Here is a 21,282-nt window from a genome sequence, read left to right as displayed (position 1 = left end):
ATTCTGCTTTGGAATATAAAATTAAAACCCAAGGTTGTCATTCAAAAAAGTAAAAAACTTAAAAATTACAAGGATACAAAATATTTAAAAATATATTTTTTTTAAGAAAAACGTTGTTTTAAAAGCGACTTGAAACTATGTAAAAAAATATTTTCAAAAAAATTTACACTTTTTGAAATAATGAGTGTTCAATGATAAAAGAATCACCCGGTATATGTACTGTAATATTAAGATGAATTTTAACAAAATATTGATACAATATTGATTTAAAAATAATAATAAATACCGTAAGCCTATTAAAATACATTTTTAACATTTTGTTAGTAAACATGGTTAAATAGTGTTAAATTAGATTTCAGTCTTATATTGTAATATACCTACTTACCTATCGTAAATTTTCGAACTAAGTTTGAGGTGTTTATTCTGGTTAAACAACCTACATATAGATTATTGAGTATTGACAAGACAAATATTATAACAAATTATTCAAACGTATGATGTTTCATTCAAATATATGAATGTCTTTTTTTATCAAATCAAGGTAATCCAATTTATATTGGAATAGTTAAGAAATGCATACAAAATATATTTCAAGCATTTAACAACACCTCGGACTAAACACAATATATGTAAAAATAATCATGTCATGATAAATGTAGGTACCTATCTATACCTATAGTTTGTTCGTATGAAGTGTGAACACAACTTGAAATATACTACGTAGTATAACCACGGGGACTAGGCACCGCACTAAGCTTCCAAATTTACTACAATAATATTGTAAATCTTATGTTTTTGGAAGGGGTGATAGGATATTCCCTATATTATTACACGCCACTTGCAGGATTGTTGACGTTTCACCACTTGCCAATCTTATAGTTGTTCCAACGATTTAATATAAAATTTCCGTCGATGAATTCAGTCGATAATACACATTACTGCATGATATAATAATATAAGTATCTAAAGTGCCTTGATTCAAAAGTAAACATCAACGGACAAATCATTATTATTACCTATATATTATTATAACACCGCGGTGATATTTGAAATCATACCGTCGATTTCGTCAAAACTCAAAAGGTTTAACAATCAATATGGCACATTGAATAGACATACTTAATTAAATAATATTATAAGCTCTTCAGCTGACTTACGTGATTCTAAAAACAAAAACAAACTTAAAAACTAGGTATACGTTATACATATACAATATTCTGTAATCTGCGGAAAGCCGTGAAATCCGGAGCGATTGATTGCGGACGACTAAAGTTTCGGGCTGGTCGGCGGTGAGTTCCGAGAATGATGCAGGTGCCAATCGACTTCGGGGCAAGTTCTGGGTGAACTGAAGCAGTGACCCACCAGGTTACAGGACGGTTGTGGCCTGAAGTTTCACGTACCTGGTGCGGTGGGTGCCGTTATCAGGCGGCGGCACGGGCAAGAAGCACTGGTGCGTTTGGACGGTATTCGCGCGGCCGGCGGGCTTCTTGTTGTTACACGCACGGCACGCGGTTCTGTACACCAGCAACACGAACAGGAACACGAGGGCCGTGAACGTGGCCGACAACAGGAACGCGTAGCTCTTGGCGCCCAGCACCGCGAATAACCAGTCGGCTGGGCCGCTGCCTCCGATGCCACCCCCGCTGCCATCCACTGATGTGCACACCATGGTCTCCTCGTCGTCCTTGGGGAACTTTGAACCGATACTGGCACACACCTGATATGACCGCTCGGCTGGCAGTTCCGCGACCGTGGTCCAGGGCGCCGTGCAGTTCAACCGGTGGTGGGCCAGGGGCCTACCCATTGTGTACACGGACACCGTTATCGTGCACTTGCCAGCGTCCGGGTGCACGGCCGACAAGTGTACGGCGACGAACAGCGATGACGGCGGCACGAACGTCGTGGTTAGGTTTTGGATGTCAGGCGGGTCCGCTGCCCCAGTTGCCGCCACCGCCCGGTTGTTGGGTTGCACTGCTTGGTTCGCGTTTGGCACCAAGGCGATGATGTCACTGCAGCCCAGTACCATGGCCGATTCGTCTGATTTGTCCGTTGCGTATCCTTCCACCAGTACAATGCAATACCTGCAAATGACAAACAGTGCCATTACAAAACTTGCAGAATTAAAATTTAAAAAAAAAAATTAGAAAATATTTAAAATAATAGTAGTAAAATATAAATATTAAACAAGCCTTAAAGATAACGTTTTTTTATATTCTCGTGTTCATAAAATTCATTATTTTAAGTATTGTTCTACGGGTTTTACCAATTGGCAATCAAAAATAGTAGATACATAATACATTATCGGTGTTTTAATTTATCGACCACATCGATTTAAATGTAATTTTTCTTCGGAAATAAAGTTAAATTATTACTGAAAATCACAAGCACTAATAAAAAAAACATCCGGGGAATAACCTCAATGATTGTCCAAAAATAATAAAAATGTGCAGCTCATCTTTTATATTTGATAGGGATGTATAACTGCATATTATAGTAAATAATAATATTATAAACTAATATGATCAAAACTTCAAATATTCTAACTAAATTTTACATATTTTATTATTATTTATTATGCACTACACCAGGTCCTATAATACATATTTTAAAAGTTGAACTATATTGTGGATTCCCATTGAACGTAGTTCCCAGTTAGTATACGGTATATATATTTAAGTTTTCAAGTTTATAGACAGTTCGATGCAGGTAACACTGTGACAGCTGGTATACCGTACATAAAATGAAGTATTTAAATATCAGCACCTATATTATACAGTTGAGTGACGAGTGATGTGCACTATGACATTTGACAAACACGCGATGACAGCGATGAAACACTTAACACTCTGTGTACTATAATACAAGTATTGAAGTATATTATTATACACATAATATATTATGCAGGTTCGAACACTAATATCGTGCTATAGGTGCGTATATTCTCGCTGCAGTATTTATTGATGTTATTATAATACTGACCTGTAACTGTGCGTCGGTTGCAGTTCGTTAGCCGATAGTGAAAGCGTCAGACTTCTAGCGTCGGGCAACTGAGACGAATTGCACCTGACCGGCTTTGAGTCGAGCAATACTTCGTGGTTGCCGATGTCTTCGTAGATGACTAGCGCGTTGCAGTAGTAGGATATGACCGGCGCCACGACAGTCCAACCTAGGCTGATGCGGCTTCCGTCGAACTGGTAGGAGCGAAGAGAGATTTTCGTACCGGAGTACGGCTGCATCGAAGCGAGTGGACCTTCGGGGGGTGGCACGCTGTCCTCGCCGCCGCATGTCAGCTTGGACACAGGCAGATCCTGAAGCAGACCGTTCTCCAACGACGGCGGAGTTGCGCACACGGCCGTATCGCCGGCCACATGGGTAGCGCTATGATTGGACAGCCAACTGGCGAAGTACAATAGACTACAGTCGCAGTTCAACGGGTTGTCTAAAAGTTCACAATGGAAATACATATTTTAGAAAACCCACATAAAGATTAGGTACATTATATCACACGATGGTGATCATTATTATATTAACTGGTTCTGGGTTCGCATCGGTTATCCTCGTCACCACTCGCCGTAGTATAGATGCATTTTCTGGTTTACCGCATATAAAATATTATATTGTTAAATTTCCATGTATAACCAACATTTCATGCGGTCCTTAAAGGCGAGTTTCCACTATACATGTTTACTGTGATTGGTTGTTTAGGTTAACCGTTACCGTCTTGTCAGACATTGCTGAATATTTTTCGTGTACACGAAACACCCTTAACCCTGTATGCGTGCTTATACCTAAAATATTGTGCTATTATGTTGGCCGTTGCCTTTGCTGTTGTGTGCAGTGCTAAATTTAACCACAGCGGCTGTAGGGAACGGGACCAAACGAAGTATTTTTCACAGAGAAGGATAGTACCTACCTACATAATATTTTTACAACTGTATTTGAACTATATGGCAATCGAATAATCGAACCAGAGGAAACGAGTGAACTTTAAAATATGTTATTTTTGAGTTTAACTTGTAGTAAAAAACATTGCAATAATCGATTAAAATAGGTATTACAACGAAAAATTCCTGCAAATAGGTATTTTTTTTTTTTGTATGAACCATCAATACAATAATACAATATTATTGTAGGGGAGCAATTTCAATGAAAAAACTGGGGGTGCTGAAGCCCCTCTATTTTTTTAAAAATGTTATCTCATTATTATGGATACCCACATAATAACTATTAAAATTTAAAATAACACGGACATATTATGGGGGGGGGGGGGGGGGTGTTAATTTCAAAATGGATGAGGCTAAGCACACCCAAACCCCCAAATTGCGCCTATGATATTATTGTTTGATAAAAAATATACCTATCAATAAACTCCAAAATTCCGATACCGGTAGTTGACGAGAGGATAACCGTTAACCATTAATCAGTACCGACATTATTTCTGCTTATCAGTTACCGGTTTACCGAATTATCACGATTTAGGATAGTTGGTTGCACATCCATTAGTGATAAATTGACCTACAGATTAAATCATTAAATCAATAGAAATTTTTGATTTGCAAATGGCGTTCCAAGTGGATAAAATTGCCCCCTTAAACATTTTTTTGGAGTGGCAAATGTATACTTTTGCACCCCCCCCCCACCAAAAAAAAAAAAAATTAACGAAAAAACCTGTTATTTCAATCTTTTATTGATGAACGCCGAAAAGTTGAATTTAATTTAAAATAATTAATGGTATTCCCTCTGTAAATTTCTGATGTAAAACAAGAAAATAGTTTTTGGAATTCCAAATTTGAAGCTGATTAAGAAGAATATTAGAATTTATTATACTCGTGTTAATTGAATAATCGAATATTGATAAAATGATAATAATTGTTATCAAAATTAATTCATCTAGAAAACATGGTTAGTAATTTCTTTACTAACACTATCTACAGCGCCAGTTACTGATTAGAGGATATCGGTTAAATCACGAACTACTACATGTAGTAGTTCGTGGGTTAAATAGTAAGTACAGATAAATAAACGCGGTAAACTAATTCAATTTCGAAATATGTTTTGCTGTTATGGCGTTATCAACTTATCAATCATTTAATTTTTGAATATTGAACTCTCATTTCTCAAGCGAGAATAAATTATAATCTGAAGACTTGTCAAGTGAGATTAAAATACTCAATAGGCTATTTATGAACCAAGGCTGTGATTCAATTATAAAAAGAATAAATTATGTAAAATCAAAAGATATACAAATGGGATTCCCAATTTACACAGGAATTTTGAAAATTTTTTTAACTATAGGTACCAACCAATACTGCTTCTTGTGAGCGTAGTTTCTCTGCTCTACGTCGACTGAAAACATATTTAAGAGTCACTATGACTCAAGAACGTTTAAGTAATTTGGCAGTGTTATACATACATAACGAATATGAAATTGATTTTGAAAAAATTATTGATAGGTTTGATGTAGAAGCTTCAATAAAGGGTCGACGTTTAGCACTCAAGTAAATAGTTTTGAATTTGAACATTGTTTTGTAATTTGCTGTAAAGTAATTCTTTACGAAATATATGGATATAATTTATCTTAATTTAACTTAAGTTAATGTAAAATGTGAATTATTATTCAAATAATCAAATATTCATACCTCAAAATACAATAGTTATTAGTTCAAAATATCTCCTAATATTTTAGGTTATATTTTAAGATAATTATACTTTATTTTAGTAAATTTAGTCAAAAAAACTTTTTACTGAAGTCAAAATTGGTAAAAATGCACTCCAATAAAAAATTAAATCAAGGTTGAAATTTTACTTTGGGAAAATTGGGTTATGAAAGTCCATTTTTCTGGGTTATTGTAATTAATTTTTTGCCCCCCCTAGAATCATTCCCAAGTGCCACCTATGCTCGCGGGTACCCGGGTATCTAGACACAGTCTATTATATATTTAATTGATTTTGGTTATACCTGATAAAGAGATGCTCGTTATGTGGTTGCCGGTGTTCAGTGCGCCTTCGGCCACGATAGATATGTCGTTGTCGTCCAGCTTTATAACTTGGATGCTCTTTAGCGGCACGATGAGATCAGACGTCAAACTCCTCAGAAAGTTATGAGACAAGTCAAGCGTTTTGAGTTTGGTCAAATGGGCGAGTGAAGCACTGGACACGGCCACGATGCGATTGTTGGCCAAGTCCAAATGGGACAATGTAGGCACCGCTCTAAAGCCGTGATCCTCGAGTACGTCGATCTGATTATGGTTAAGCGTCAGGGACACGATACCCTCGAGTCCGGCAAACGAACCACGCCTAACGCTGTTGAGCTGATTATGCGCCAACGATATGATCTGTAAGTTCGGCAACCTAGGCAACGTGCTGGGACCCAGTTGACCGGCCAGTAGGTTGGAACTGAGGTCTAACTCGATTAACGACCGCAGTCCTTGGAGGTGGGAAGTCGAGGCTGACGTAAGCAGATTGTTTTGGAGTCGGAGCACTTTCAAAAATGGCAGATTTACAAACGCGTCTGGGCTGATGAAATTAATGGAATTATTGCTCAAATCCAAAAACGTCAAATTCGGCGACCCCTGCAATTAAAAAAAAACATTTTATATACTAACAATTGAAGACATGTAGGTATATATGTAGCTAGGCATATATAATATAGTCTAAACTCTAAAGCCTATAAGCTATAACACCCTTTGTTTTTATAATTTACACAATTATGAACTTTTTTAACATTATATGATATTATGTAACCGTAATTTGTCAAGCGTAAATTTATAACTACTATAAACAAATTTTAATTCATCATTAAGTTTAAATCGATACACTTTGTATTGGTCAGTACGGTTCACTAAAAGTACACACTTTTACTGAAACATAACAATCATAATATTATATAATGTGTTCAAGGTTACAGTCGCGACTCGTGAATCATTATCATACACATATGACATACCTATAAGGCTATAAGTATACTATTTATTTGTTAATTAAGATTTAAGTCAATGCTTTGTTCATTTACTTCACCTACCATAATACATATATCTACATTATTTTCATAGAATTGAAATTTATGTATAGGGAAAATGTTCTCACAAAGAAAAAATGAGGACTATCCTGTCGAAAAAAAAATTGTGTTTATTCTGTAGTTGTGACTATGGCACCCACATACGTCCATATACTCTATACTCTATAGGTATACTCTATATTCTATAATATAGCTTTAACATAAGAAAAAACAGCAACTGCAGACTACGCGGACATATTATATTTACCCAGGTGCAACGTCTGTACCTATTTACCTACAGGATATTTACATACGTTCACCATATGGTAAATCAAAACCGGCATGTGTAACCGTGTAGGACGTAAGTATTTCCGACTTCCGGTACGATTTTTGTACACCGTGTGTCCGCGTCTACGCAATATCCGTGTAATATAGTTACTATGTAATAATTGTAGTACCTATGTACCATTTGTAGTAAACAATACACAATAATTTATTTATTTCTAAAAAAATCGATTTTAGTGAGATGGTGGTGCCGCACGCAAATTTGGTGGGTTAACTAAACCCAATGACATATCTATTATGATTATATCGTAGGCGTTTTAGATATTTTTTTTAGGTGGAATTATGTACAAATTTACAATATAACGTTGTTTGATGTTTTTAATTTTTATAATTTAATTGTGTAATATTGTGATGGCAGGATTTCCGTATCTATTTACATTAGTTAGATACGCATTTTGTAGTTAGTTTTATATTATTATATTTATCTATATACGATCTATAATACATACTATAATACACGCCTGCAGGTATGGAAACACGTAAATTTAAGTTTTGTAAAATTTTGAAAGTGGGGGGCCTTTGAAATGGACCTAGAATCTGAAAATGTATAGGACTAAGTCCTATCTGTTAAACGTTAGAAAAAAAACCCGCGAGTTATAGGAAATATTGGTATATTTAGATCAGGTATACGGTATACATTGTGAGATAACGGTATAAAACATGATCGTTAATCATAATACCTTGAACGAATTGTTGTGAACGGTATGCAAACGATTGTGGGACAGGTCGAGACGCTCGAGACCGCTGAGCATAGCCAGTGCTGAGCTGGGGACCCGCTCAAGCAGGTTGTTGGGCAAGCCGAGTGCCTGGAGCGGAGACCCAAGTCCGTCGAACGCCGCGTCCGACACAGACTTGATCTCGCCGGACGACACGACCAGCCCGTGCAGCGAGACGCCGTCGAGCATCTTGGCCGGCAGCGAGCCTACGTTTTGCACGGTGCAGTCCAAAAGCGATATGGACGACGTGCCGGACAGACGCCTGAGCGCCCGCGCTACCGTCTCGAACGTCGACTTTCCGCCGGTACAGCGTAACGTATGCGGGAGATCGCATGCGCACGACACGTTCCGCACCTCCGGGCACTTCCATTCACCGGCCCCGCTGCCGTTCATCTGTCGCTGTCCATCTTTATGCCGTTGAAGCAGATCTTCGTTCTGAGGCTCATGCAGCTGACCGCCGGTAATTCGGAGTACCGCGAGTACGACCGCCGTCGCCACCACACACAACATCTTTCCTGCACAAAATAAATGTCACCAAGTGTTATAATGAGTTGACAGTCATTTTTTTTTAACATGGATAATAATAATATGTTTTTTTCTGGCCTATTTTTCATTACATAACCGATTTCGGTTTTCACATCGTAAATTATTTTTGTGCATACTGGTCGGCGGTTGCCTCACAAAATATACGAATGGCCTCCCATACTTATTGTAAATAAAAAGGTTAGTATGTACACTATAGTTGCCTCTGATGATCAGATAGTTCGTAATTATATATGCGAGTTGCCTCCCAAAAATGTTAGCCTCCCTATCAATATATAATACATTAAATAAATGTATTATATATTATAAATAATATATTAAATAAACACTCTATAACAATTAATATTTAATACATATAAAAGTATTCTATAATGATTAGGTACTAATTTGAACTAAAATAATACATATTTAATAAACTATATTTTATTATTAAGCACTGAAAGATGGGAGGTAATTCGAGTATGCCCTAAGCAGTGCTCGAATTGTGGGGGTGCGCAAGGGGATGGAGCTCCCTTACTATTTTTATTTTTTTTTTGCGTACCCCTACTATTTTTTTTTACTTTGATGGGGGTGTACAAACTTATGTCCGAAATAATTTTTATTAAAATGTGGATTTCAAGTGATGTCAATTATATAACAAGTTTTACTATTTTTCATATCAAAATTATTTTTGATATTTGTTTATTAATTAATTATAATATCAGTCTGTGTTTTGCCTATATAGTCAGTAGTTCACAGATCATAGATTATATACAAGTATATTATCTAAGGCACACATACTGATGTGTGCTAGTATTATTTTAAATCGTGTTCGAATGAAATGTTATCAGTTTCAGTTATGGTTATCATTTATCGGTGTTTTTGAATTTTTAAATTTTTTTATACTTATCAAAATATGTGGTGTTTTTTTAATCAAAAACAATAATTATTAATTTTGTTATCTATTTAGTATATTATTGAATAAACAGGTAGATTATTATTAATTTTTTTTTCTACTGTAACAATGTAAAATGTAGATATAAGATATTGCTGTCAAAATATATTATACCTATTTGGAATTCAAAATGTGTTGCTGAAAAGTGGTATTCAAAATGTATGTATATAAGGCAGGAGCGTGGGGGGAGGGGGCAAGGCCCCCATGGGTCTATGTAGAGTAAATGGGCCCTTGAAACGCAGTTTTTAAATCGTTAGATTCAGCTCTTCTACTTAATTTTTCCTAATTCGAGCACACTGGCCCTAAGCCATGTATATATGAATATCTATATAATATAATAAATATTATAGACTATAGAGAGATAAATTATTAAGAATAAGTGAATAATATGTCTTTGAACCACTTCAGGTCTAAAATATTGACTTTTGTTCTGTAAACAGTCCATAGATCCGTTACATTAGCACATGGTAACTTCTAACCATGAACGATTAACCGAAACAGAGCTTATATAGTATTAATTTATTAGTAATTACGAGGTGTAGCGCGAACACATTCGCAAAGCGTTTTACGTACCTACCTATATATTTGAATCTATTTGAATCGTATACTTAATATGTGTATATAATTGATGTATTAAACTATGCATTATACACTTAAATACATAATAGAACATTGTGTTTACATCAAACTATATACGGTTAGGGCTTATTATACGTTATTATGTATAAATTTATAATAACGTATTAGCGTAATAATACGTTAGGTATAAGTATAACTAATAAGTACCCATATCAGTATATATACCTACAATTACATACGAAACTTTACAAAATATCTAAACCTATTCCAACATCTTCATATAAGTAAAGTTATAAATATTTATGCCTTGAATGATAAATATTATCAAAGATTACTTTTCCTCTCTTTTTATTTTTATTATCATCATATTATTCGTATATTTTTGTATAAAATTAATTAGGTAGTTAAGTATACTGTTTTTTTTTTATAAACTTAATTAAAAATACTGTCTTAAACAAGTAGGTTATAAATACATTAATACGTACATCGTACACAGGGGCGGACTGGCTATTTTTGGCCTGGGGTGCAAAATTAATTAGGGGCCCGTAATTTTTTTTCAAACCTACCTAAATTAGGAAAGAGCCCTTAGTTTTATAAGTAAATATAAAAAAAAAATTAAGAATAACATGTTGTTTATTTGTAGAGATGTTGAAATATGTTATTTTATTTTTATTTTGTATAATACCGTATTATACCAGTATTATATCGTATACCGACTGTGGTAATCGGGGGCCCGGATCATAAATACAAACGGGGGCCCGGGGTGCTACTTGGTGTATAGCACCCTGGGCCAGTCCACCCCTGATCGTACATCTTATGTTTGAGTTTAATAAGACTAGGATTTCTATGCATTTCGTATTTATTTCCGAACTTAGCACGCTCGTGCCTCATCTTATAACATAATATTATACCTTTCGAGTATTTTTTAATCAACATTTTTAATCAGAAGTTTTATTTTGTGATTTTTTACAATTTTTATTTTTGAAAGGTAATTTTTTTTAGAGCATATAACACTAAAATTACTGCATGTAGAAGACTAGAAATTGTGAAATCCTGTAAAACTTTTTTTTTTAATTTGATAAAAATTATGTTTTGTTTAAAGTACAAAAATTAAGAGCATAATATTATAGGAGCATTATTTTGAATGGGTATAAATGCATCTATTTAGGGCATTGCATTCTCAGCCCTTTAGTTATTATTTACTATACTGATTGCCAAGCGTATAAAATATTAATTGCGTGTAAGTGTATAATACTCAAGGCCGTAGCCAGGGGGGGATTTAGGGTTCAGACCCCCCCCGACATTTTTTTTTTATATAATATTGAATAGTTTGAATAGTTTTAAATGCCTACCTATTATATTTGATACGTGTCACTGTGATTACATTTGGTAATCGATGGTCATTTGCGATTTCAACGTCATTGGATGGATCTGCTTTACGTATTTTACATTTAGTAGGTATGACAGGTACCAATCTTGTAAAGTATTTGAGTAAATGTATATTTAAATATTTTTATAGCATTAATTGTTTCAAATACTTTTTAGATTAAGTATATTTTGGAAAGTACCTATTTTAAATACTGTCTTGGAAAACACTGTTTTAAAATTAAATGTTTTTATGTAAATAATTTTCAAAATTCAAAAGAGTTATTCATCACTAGGGCTCGGATTTATATGTAAATACATATTTTCTCTGCGACATGATAAACTTATTTCGGCAAGTGATAAATTTGTTTCACAAGATTTTTGATAAAATGAGCAATATTTGATTTTACATATTTTTACATATTTTGTCATAAATACATGTATTTACATATTTCACAATTATTCAATTTTTTCTCACATATTTAGACAATTATACCGTTTTAATGTCTTTTCTTCAGAGTTAAAATAATTAAAAGGTTATCATGACTATATATTATGAGGGCGATTTTTTGAATTCGAAAATTTAAAAGTGCATGTTATTATTAATTGTAATCAAGATAATTAGATAACTATAGATAAATATGCATTTGTTAATCACATTTAATTTTACTATTAAGATTTTACGACAATAACGGCGATCTTTTGGATTCGAAAATTTAAAAATGAATGTTAATAAATGTTTGTAATCAATATAATTAGATAAATATACATTTTTTATTACATTTTATTATATTATTAATTATCATTATTATTATTATTATTATTATTTTTTTGATAATACATATTTTGAATTCTTTAGCACATATTTATGTACATACTTTTATTGTATAAATACATACTTTGGTTATATAAATACATATAAATCCGAGCCCTATTCATCACATATCATATTGTATTTTGATAATCATCATGGGCGTGCGCACTGGGAGTGGCCAGATGGGCCATGGCCCACCCGGCGAACTGTACCATACTTGTTAAAGATTGCGACTTAGTTCATATACATAGTAGTATTGTCTTATTCTATGGTTTAAATGTATGATCATTGTGATTTTCGTTTTTTATATCAAGAAACCTTAATAATAATTACCTAATTAAATATCTAGAAAAATGAAATTATTAAATTATTGATGGATGCTATTACCTGTAACGGGAGAACTGGTATATCTAAATTAGATGTTACGAGTATTTTATGATGTTCCCCGTTATATATCTTTTAATCTTTTTTTTTTTATTTATTTAAAATTGTATATACAATCTATACAATACAAATAGTACAATGAGTAAATTTGATACATGGTTATGACCAGGAGGTTGCGTTTATGGGTAGGCACTTAGGAGTGCCACCAGACTAGGTACTTTTTTGGTATTACCTATCGTTTTATTTATTTTTATTTATATTTTAGTAGGTCTCTAAACTCTAGGCCACTGGCTTTTGAGTCATCTACATATATTACCGGGAAGTGCGATGGAGGATAGTTGTTTGACTAATAGGTTACTGTGAAAGCTTAAGTTAGTATGAAATTTAAACTTTTAAGTAATCTATTTTTTCTAATTAATTAAGGAAAGGAATTTTTAAATTTTTATGAATAATATTATTTGTGAAATACAAAGGAAAAGACATTACCTACTAGTCGTAAGGAAATGGATTGAAACGCTTGAAGCGTTTTGGTATTGGATAGCTTTACAGAACCCATGACTAAATACCGCGGTATGTCCAAACTGGTCGAATTATTGACTAGTATATTATGGTAAGTTTATTGGAAGTGAGAGTTTGGATTCCAAGAGTGGTCTAAGGAGTAGTCTTCAATCCCACTAATCACTATAGTTTAGCAAAAAACATGTTTAGAGGGTGATGAGTAATGACCGGTGGGTTAAATTGTTTTCAAGTACATCATTGGTCCGAGCCACTTTGCCACAACGGGGTGAGAACGCCTATGATAATTATTATAATAGGTACGTACTATTTATTTATAATTAAAATCAAACTATTAAACATTTATTTATTTAATATTGTATTAACAAGCTTATTGTTTAATTAATATTAAAATATTTCAAAATTAAAATATAACAAATTTTTTTTTTCAGTGTAAAATGAAGTTGGTAGGTAGTACAAAGTTATAATGATACTTAAATACTTAAATGTGACATCGCAACTTTAAATTAGTAATTAATAAGTACAAAATTAATTTTCTTACCTACTTGTACAACATGGCCCAACATTGCAGAATATATTATATTGTGTCCGAGAAAACTGGGTACGCTCTATAACTCAGTTACTTACATTACTCAGAACCCTATTCATATTTTAGAATTGTCTTCGGGAGATTGACGATCCAATAGTCTAGTTTCATGTCTCGCAAATAGAATTCAAAAATATGTATAGGATACTTAGCAATATCAAATATGGGTAATTTAAATATACAGTCTACTGTCTACCATGTTTTAGGGGACACACGATGCAGGTTTCGAAAAAACATAGTCCGACGATAAGTGGCACAAATGGAGGGGGTTTGTCTCTTACAGATGGTCTTGGGGAGCTTTTCCCCCTCAATAGCTTGACAAGCACCCTCAATCAATACACGTGGGATATACCTACTATGTATTTATAATATGTTACATATGTTACGCATAGGATTCTCAAATACTTAAAATAATGTTTTTTTTTTTAAATTTTAATTACAATTTTTTAGATAAATGTATAAATTATATACCTACGTATGTAATACTGTTTGCGCTTAATAATAGTAAACCAACTATAGACGTGTCACGTATGGATTACTGGATTAGGTATAGGTATACCGTCAGTATTTTTTTCGAATTTCAATAATTTATATCGACAAATGCTTAAGCCCGATAGGTAACCTGTAGAGGCACATACATATACCTATGGATCGTAGAATGTTTAAAAAATATAATGACTCTGCATTTTTCGACAGGAAAAAAAATTGAAATTAAAAAAAACCCCTGAAGGACGGGCGTATAAACGATCGGCAGTGCTGATGTTAGTATCGGCTGTATTTATAATAACAATATGAAGTATACCCTAATTACGTATTCACAGACATGAACTTGCAGCTAAGTTCGTCAGACGGCAGTATATACCTGCGTGTGTACATACGAGAACGAGTCGTTATAACCATATTGGACGATTCTGTTCGACTGTCGGTATGTTTGTGTGTGTGCACATTATTATTTATGGTCGTGGACAACGTCTTCGAGTTACCTAGTTAGAAGAGAGACTCGTATACACGTCTCTTGCAATAATTTTACACACACGCACTTGCTGTTTGTTATATATTATATTATATACATGTAAGTACCGACCTGTATATATTATAATTTCATCAGTGAACGTACAACGTTTACAATCAATGATCGTCCGTCTGATATAAATCTTCCTTTTCAATTTGCCCCAGAAAACTACTGCAGTCGGTAGGTTTATTAATAATAATATTATAAGTTATAACGTGGTAACGTAATTTTTCAACTAGAGCTATAATATACGAGCACGCAAAGTGGCTATATTAAAATAATAATATATGTTTTAATAATAATATTTGCGCCGATATGACTATATTATGAGTAGGTATGATAGGCATTATAAATTATAATACGGCGAATTATAATTCAACCATCGTCGGATGTTTGCCGACGATACGCTTTTTAAATTTTTTTTTTAATAAAAATGTTTTTAACGCCATTAGGTACTGTCAAAAATAATTCACGAAAACGATGTGTAGGTACCTTCATAATATAGTATATAATGATAATTGATAACTATATATCATTTTCGAGACGCGTCTGAAATATTTTGAATGATGAAAAATATTCGTAAATGCGTGATTAATAAATATTCGTTTGATTTCTCTGGAACTGAAAAATTTTATGTTTTTGATAGTTACCTACGTATTTTGTTTTTAATATGAAATATGTCAGGTGTCAAAATCCAGTGTGATGATACCGAAAATACATTACTGAAAATTGTGCACAAATTTGGTTCGAATAGGTAATTTATTGTAAAAGATGCACAGCTTACAATTATTAATATAATATGTTGTCGTAATACATTTTAATTTCAATTTTCACACTGCCAACTTAAAATCACCAAAATGTCACTTAGCGTTAAAACCTATATAAACGGGACTAAAAAGTACAATAGCTCTCACCGAATCCGTACCTATTAGTTGATGTGACATGTAACGTATATATAGGTACAGTACAATAATAATAATAATAATAATAATAATACAAATTAGCTGAGTTGTAGAGCTTGTCCAAACTTAAATCTTTCAATTTATTGATAAACAGTTTTTGAAAATAAATTGAATCACTATTTATATATCAACAAAATGTAGTATAATATTTTCGTATACCTACACTTTCAATGCGATTAGGGTGTGCCCGAGCAAACCATAATTATATAGCTTCGCCTGTGAAAATATGTATATATAATACTATATACGTATAAGTTTATTACGCGGAAAATCTACCCACGTGCTGTGTCGAATATGCTGCACTCTCTTATATTGTACTTGTATTGTTCTTTTCATTTTTTGCTTGAAGTATTTCGAAACCATAAAATTATAGCTCGTTAAACGACGACGGGGACACTGAATATAATAAAGCAACCGTGTACAGACCGATGTTAGTGTGAAGAAATAAAAAATACAATATTATTGTGGGTAGGTAATTACACCAGCTGGCAACTATATAATATATTTATATATCTTAGTATTATAAAATATAATATATATATATATATATCTAATATTGATGTATATATTTAATTGTTATCGAATGATAAAACTTCGCATGGATGTGACCGATATTAATTATCACAGTCGTTCGATTTTCATTTTGTATAAAAACAGTTATAACAAAATTCTAAAACAAAATATTTTATGCGCGGGAATGCTTTACACACTTATACACATACGTCTTACACATATAGGTACATAAGATTATACAAATATCGAATTTCTACATTTCACACGCATTATACACGACCGTTTGATATAATATACTAAGAAATCGGACAAACGGACGTAGTCAGACATTTTTTTTAGTAGGATCCTATATAAGGACTCAAAGAAAAAATACATTTATATATGTATTGTATTTCCTGCGACGCGCGTGATGGGAATGAACACGCATTTCGAAACCTTGCGCACACGCAATATCGTACATCCGTTTAGTCCTAAGTCGGGTAAACTGACTTACGGCACGTAAACGTAAATTCTGTGTATGACGGTCGACAATAATAATATTTTATTATATACCTACGTATTATATTATGTGCGTGTATGCGTGTCTATATAGACTAATCGGTTTATTTACGAGTATAAACGTATAGCCCGGTATAGGTCCTGAGTACAGCTGGTCTTCAGGTACATCCACTTATGCTATATGATATATTGATATACATAATGTTATACTACGAATACTGTATAATGTACCTACCTTTAGATATTTTAGTAAGAAGATATTTTAGCAAAGAAATATAAACGTAATTAGTGCAATATATTCATTCAACGCGTTACGTTGGCTATAACGTGTATAGTAATTAATAAATGGTTGATAATTATTAATTAATAATACAGCATTATGATACCGACATAAAAATAATAATTATGTCGTTGTATTATGAGATATGAAAAAAAATAATGATAAAAACGTCTATGAAGACATTATATTCGTGAAATATTTCGAACACAAAAATTAACATCAAATTTAATAATATAGGTAACCTTGTACCTATATATTATATTATAGTCGAATTAATGAGACCAAAATGACAAGTGTTAATATAATATAGTTCTACAGTCCTTCGGAGGTCTTTAAATTATTTTCGCCTTTAAGCTAATGATCTGGTAACTATTATATAAGTATAAGTATTTATTATTAAAAATCATAGTATATGTATAATATGTGAACATAGACAAAATGAGAAGAAAAAAACTACACTACCTACCTAATAATGAAGATATTCTAAAGAATGGTTATGCGGAACGACATGATCATTGACCGACGATTTACGAATATATTATTATTTAAACATCGACAGCGACATACATGTATATACTATAATGCAATAGTAAAAACGTCAATTTAAAGATAACACAATTAATTACTACCATTTTGTACACAAAAAAGTTATGTATTTATCTTAACAAGGTCTAAGTGTTTAATATACAGTAGGTATATATAGTTTTTATAACACTCATCTACTTAAATGATTGGAAACTCGCATTGAATATATTATAACTAGAGCAACACTACAAGATGACGTGTACAGAATACATTTTATGGATTTTTAGTTATTTGTCTAAGAAAATAATAACTTTTTGAAATTAATAAAATCTATAGGTACTAACTACCTTGGCGTTTATCTAAGCGTCTGTTTTTTTTTTAAATTATACATACCTAAGGAGCTCCTTACACAAATGAAAATGATAATACCTAATTTATTTGTTTTGATGAGTACTCGTTAATTATTCACAATATCAATAAAATAAAAATATAATCATCAAGTTCCTTTACACAAACTCGACATGAGGTGGCAAAAAAGACGTATTTTGTAACCGAATGCATATTTACAAAACTAAACATCCATAATAATAATATGATGACAATTCAACGGTTCTAAATCGCTTAAATATTATAATAAGTAAATAAATATGTATAGTAATGTTCTTATAATCAATCCGATTGAACTTTGTAGCGATGAAGGCAGAGAGAAAAACGCATAAAAACGTCAGGAAATTGGTTTTCGACAATAAATATATAAACGTAGTTATATTAAACATACTTACGACTTACCTATATATATATATAATAATATAATGTATACACATATATTATTGTAGTCTTTTGGAACTGCTGTACACATATTACTATTATTACATAAACATATTAATATATTATACTGCAGAATGTCTTAAACGAGGACCCGTACTGCTATGATATTATTTTTTTCGCATGCGCTTGAATATAATATGTGTGTCGTATGTGCTAGTGTGCATCTATATGGCTATATTATAATGTAGCCATAATATGATAATACATTCCTACAATAATATAAGCCTCTGTGGCGCTCGCCCGCCTGGCGCACTACGAAACGAGATGTAGGCGAACGGAAATTTACATAAAACGCAGGTGTGTCTTTTCTTGATGATTATTATATTATTACAATATACTATAATATGTATACACATATTATGCTCAAACATGGACCGGTCACGCGGAGGATTATTCCCGTGGACGTAATAATATTATTATATAAGAAATGTCTTAAATATTATATACATATTATGTTTATATATACTATGACGTGGTATACCTACATCCGAGGGAATACAGTTAAAAAAAAATAAAACAAAAAATAATAGTACGTGTATATCGTGTATATATCGTCTCTTTATATACACATTTCGATTGTATACACTCGCACATACACCAACACCACACTAGTCACAAAACATAATAATATATACTTTATTATTTTTTTTTGTCATAGGTTCAAACTATAATATTATACTTCTAAATTACTCGAACAGCTGCTGCACGAATGCCTTGGTCGACGCTGCTGATGCTGCAGTTGGTGGAGCACGCTGTACCATTACATAATATTAATAAACTAGCTGGATAAATCGCCGCAAACCGTAATTATATTTAAGTTGAGTCGACTTAAAGATAGGTACGATATGAATGATTTCGAGTGTATTTACACAAACATGTAGTTAAACGGTTTTTGTTGTTATTATAATAATAATAATTGTTATTATATTATGACACACGCATCGCATGAATGATGGCGGATTGACAGCTGATGTAGATTGAGAAGTTGATCATCGTCGTTATAATATATTATTATAATAATTTATAGAATAATATTATTATGTACTACGAACGACCGCCATGAATCACGGAATATTTATTTGGATAAGTTAAAGCTAGTATTATAATTTATAATGATTGAAACAAATATACCTATCATACAATATTTATAGTGCGTAAAATTGTACCTAAGGGATAATTAATTAATGATTATATATATAGGTTTATTATAAAGTAGGGCTTAAAACCGGTAACCGGTTTGTAACGAAAACCGGTAAAAAACCGTAAATTTGAGAACCGAAAACCGATAACCGCTTTTAGTTTTGGAATGCTGGAAGCGGTTATTGGTTATCGGCAATCGAGGTAAATATCTAAATATTAACATCAAAGAGATTACCTCATATTTTCAATCCCGGTTTTATAACCAAAACTTATTCCCGACCAAAAAAATTAACGGTTTTTTCGTGGAACTTAATACTTGAATTATGTCATGAATCATGATTAGATTACAGTTGAATTTAATTTTCCAGCTATTTTTAATTTTTTTTCCCCAATTAATTGCCGTCGAGTATTGCTTATCTGTTGTGAATATCACATATATATATAGGTATAAGTGTATAGCTATATATTATAAATACCGTCATAAACGTCGTCGTCCTCGTGACTCGTGAGCTGATTCCTATTACGAAATAGTTGATAGAATAGGGGTTCAGTCCATTTAGTATTTAGTACTATTTAGTATTTACGATATTAATGCTGTTGTCTGTTACAATTTATATTTTAAAGTTGTGATTTAAAGTGTTTTAAGTGGTTAAAGTGGTGAAGATTTGAATTATTTAAAGAATAAGTTTACACAGAATATTAACACGAAAATTTAAAATGAAGAATCCTGTTCTTGAAATGTTTTTTACTTATGATATAAATAAAAACAGCAGTAAATGCAATGTTGAGGGATGTACCAAGTATATATCTAGTAAGCACTCGTCGAACTTGGAGAAACACATTTACGCTCTTCATATTTATATACAGTGTCACAATTCACTATAAATAGAGGACCTTTCAAGTTTAAATTTAAGCAATTTGTTAAAAAAAATTTGGGTTTTTAACACATTATACTTTATTTTGCATACATTTATAAATAGTTTAGTATTAAATTACAACTCCCAGAGCCCAAACCCTCCTGGTCCTGCATTTGTTATTTGTAGTGTTTGCTCCAAGGGTTGGTCCGAAGGCTAGTGTAGAATGCTCGATCTGCAGACCCAGATTTTTGGGTACTGTAATATATACAATATAACCAAAAAATTCCGTGTCAATGTATCACTCTTAGTGTCATCTTGGAAAGTTATTATATTTAATTTTGGTTTTTACAATTATAAATAAGAAAATTATAACAATAACGTTTTTTTATGCAATAAAAAAATTTCAATCAATTTTGATTTATTAAGATGGCCATTATCTTGATCATATGTTTTAAACTTTAAAGCAGTTTGAAAAAATAAATATTTAAATTGAGGGAAATCGACCAAATTAAAGCATATTAAGTTTTTGATTTTGTAATAATAAGTTATGTTATCAACCCACGAATGGCCTAAATAAACTGTTTTAAAAATATGATTAAAAAATTGAAAAAAAATATTTTTAAAAACCGGTTTTTACCGGTAACCGATTACCAAAAAACCTTATGAACGGTTTTTAAACGATTAACGGTTATCATAGTGTTTGAAATATCTTTAAGGCGGGTTCACAACTACCCGTGTCGTGTCGTGTCGTGTGAATTGTGAATTAAATTCGTTCTTCGGGGATGTTCCGAATCAGGACGATACCAACTAAAGGCGGGTTCACAACTACCCGTGTCGTGTCGTGTCGTGTGAATTGTGAATTCCGAATCAGGACGATACCAACTTGGT

The 21,282-nt window shown here is 32.5% G+C and overlaps 1 protein-coding gene across 1 annotated transcript in view; it reads right to left on the bottom strand.

Annotated features, from left to right (window-relative positions):
• Positions 1 to 238: 238 nt before the first annotated feature.
• LOC100162299 (leucine-rich repeat-containing protein 4C) overlaps positions 239 to 21,282 on the bottom strand; it is a 42,610-nt gene continuing 21,566 nt past the window's right edge. Inside the window, exons 2-5 of the mRNA XM_029490789.1 lie at positions 8,023 to 8,573; positions 5,960 to 6,572; positions 2,980 to 3,439; positions 239 to 2,081 (exon numbers count right to left, since the gene is read on the bottom strand). Of these exons, the coding sequence (XP_029346649.1) occupies positions 1,367 to 2,081; positions 2,980 to 3,439; positions 5,960 to 6,572; positions 8,023 to 8,568 (2,334 nt within the window). The 5' untranslated portion in view covers positions 8,569 to 8,573 and the 3' untranslated portion in view covers positions 239 to 1,366. The remainder of the gene's footprint in view (positions 2,082 to 2,979; positions 3,440 to 5,959; positions 6,573 to 8,022; positions 8,574 to 21,282) is intronic.

This window comes from Acyrthosiphon pisum, chromosome A2 (assembly GCF_005508785.2).
Source record: "Acyrthosiphon pisum isolate AL4f chromosome A2, pea_aphid_22Mar2018_4r6ur, whole genome shotgun sequence".
NCBI lineage: Eukaryota > Metazoa > Arthropoda > Insecta > Hemiptera > Aphididae > Acyrthosiphon > Acyrthosiphon pisum.
The sequence above is the reverse complement of the archived record's forward strand: the minus strand, read 5'-3'. Positions and strand labels throughout refer to the sequence as shown.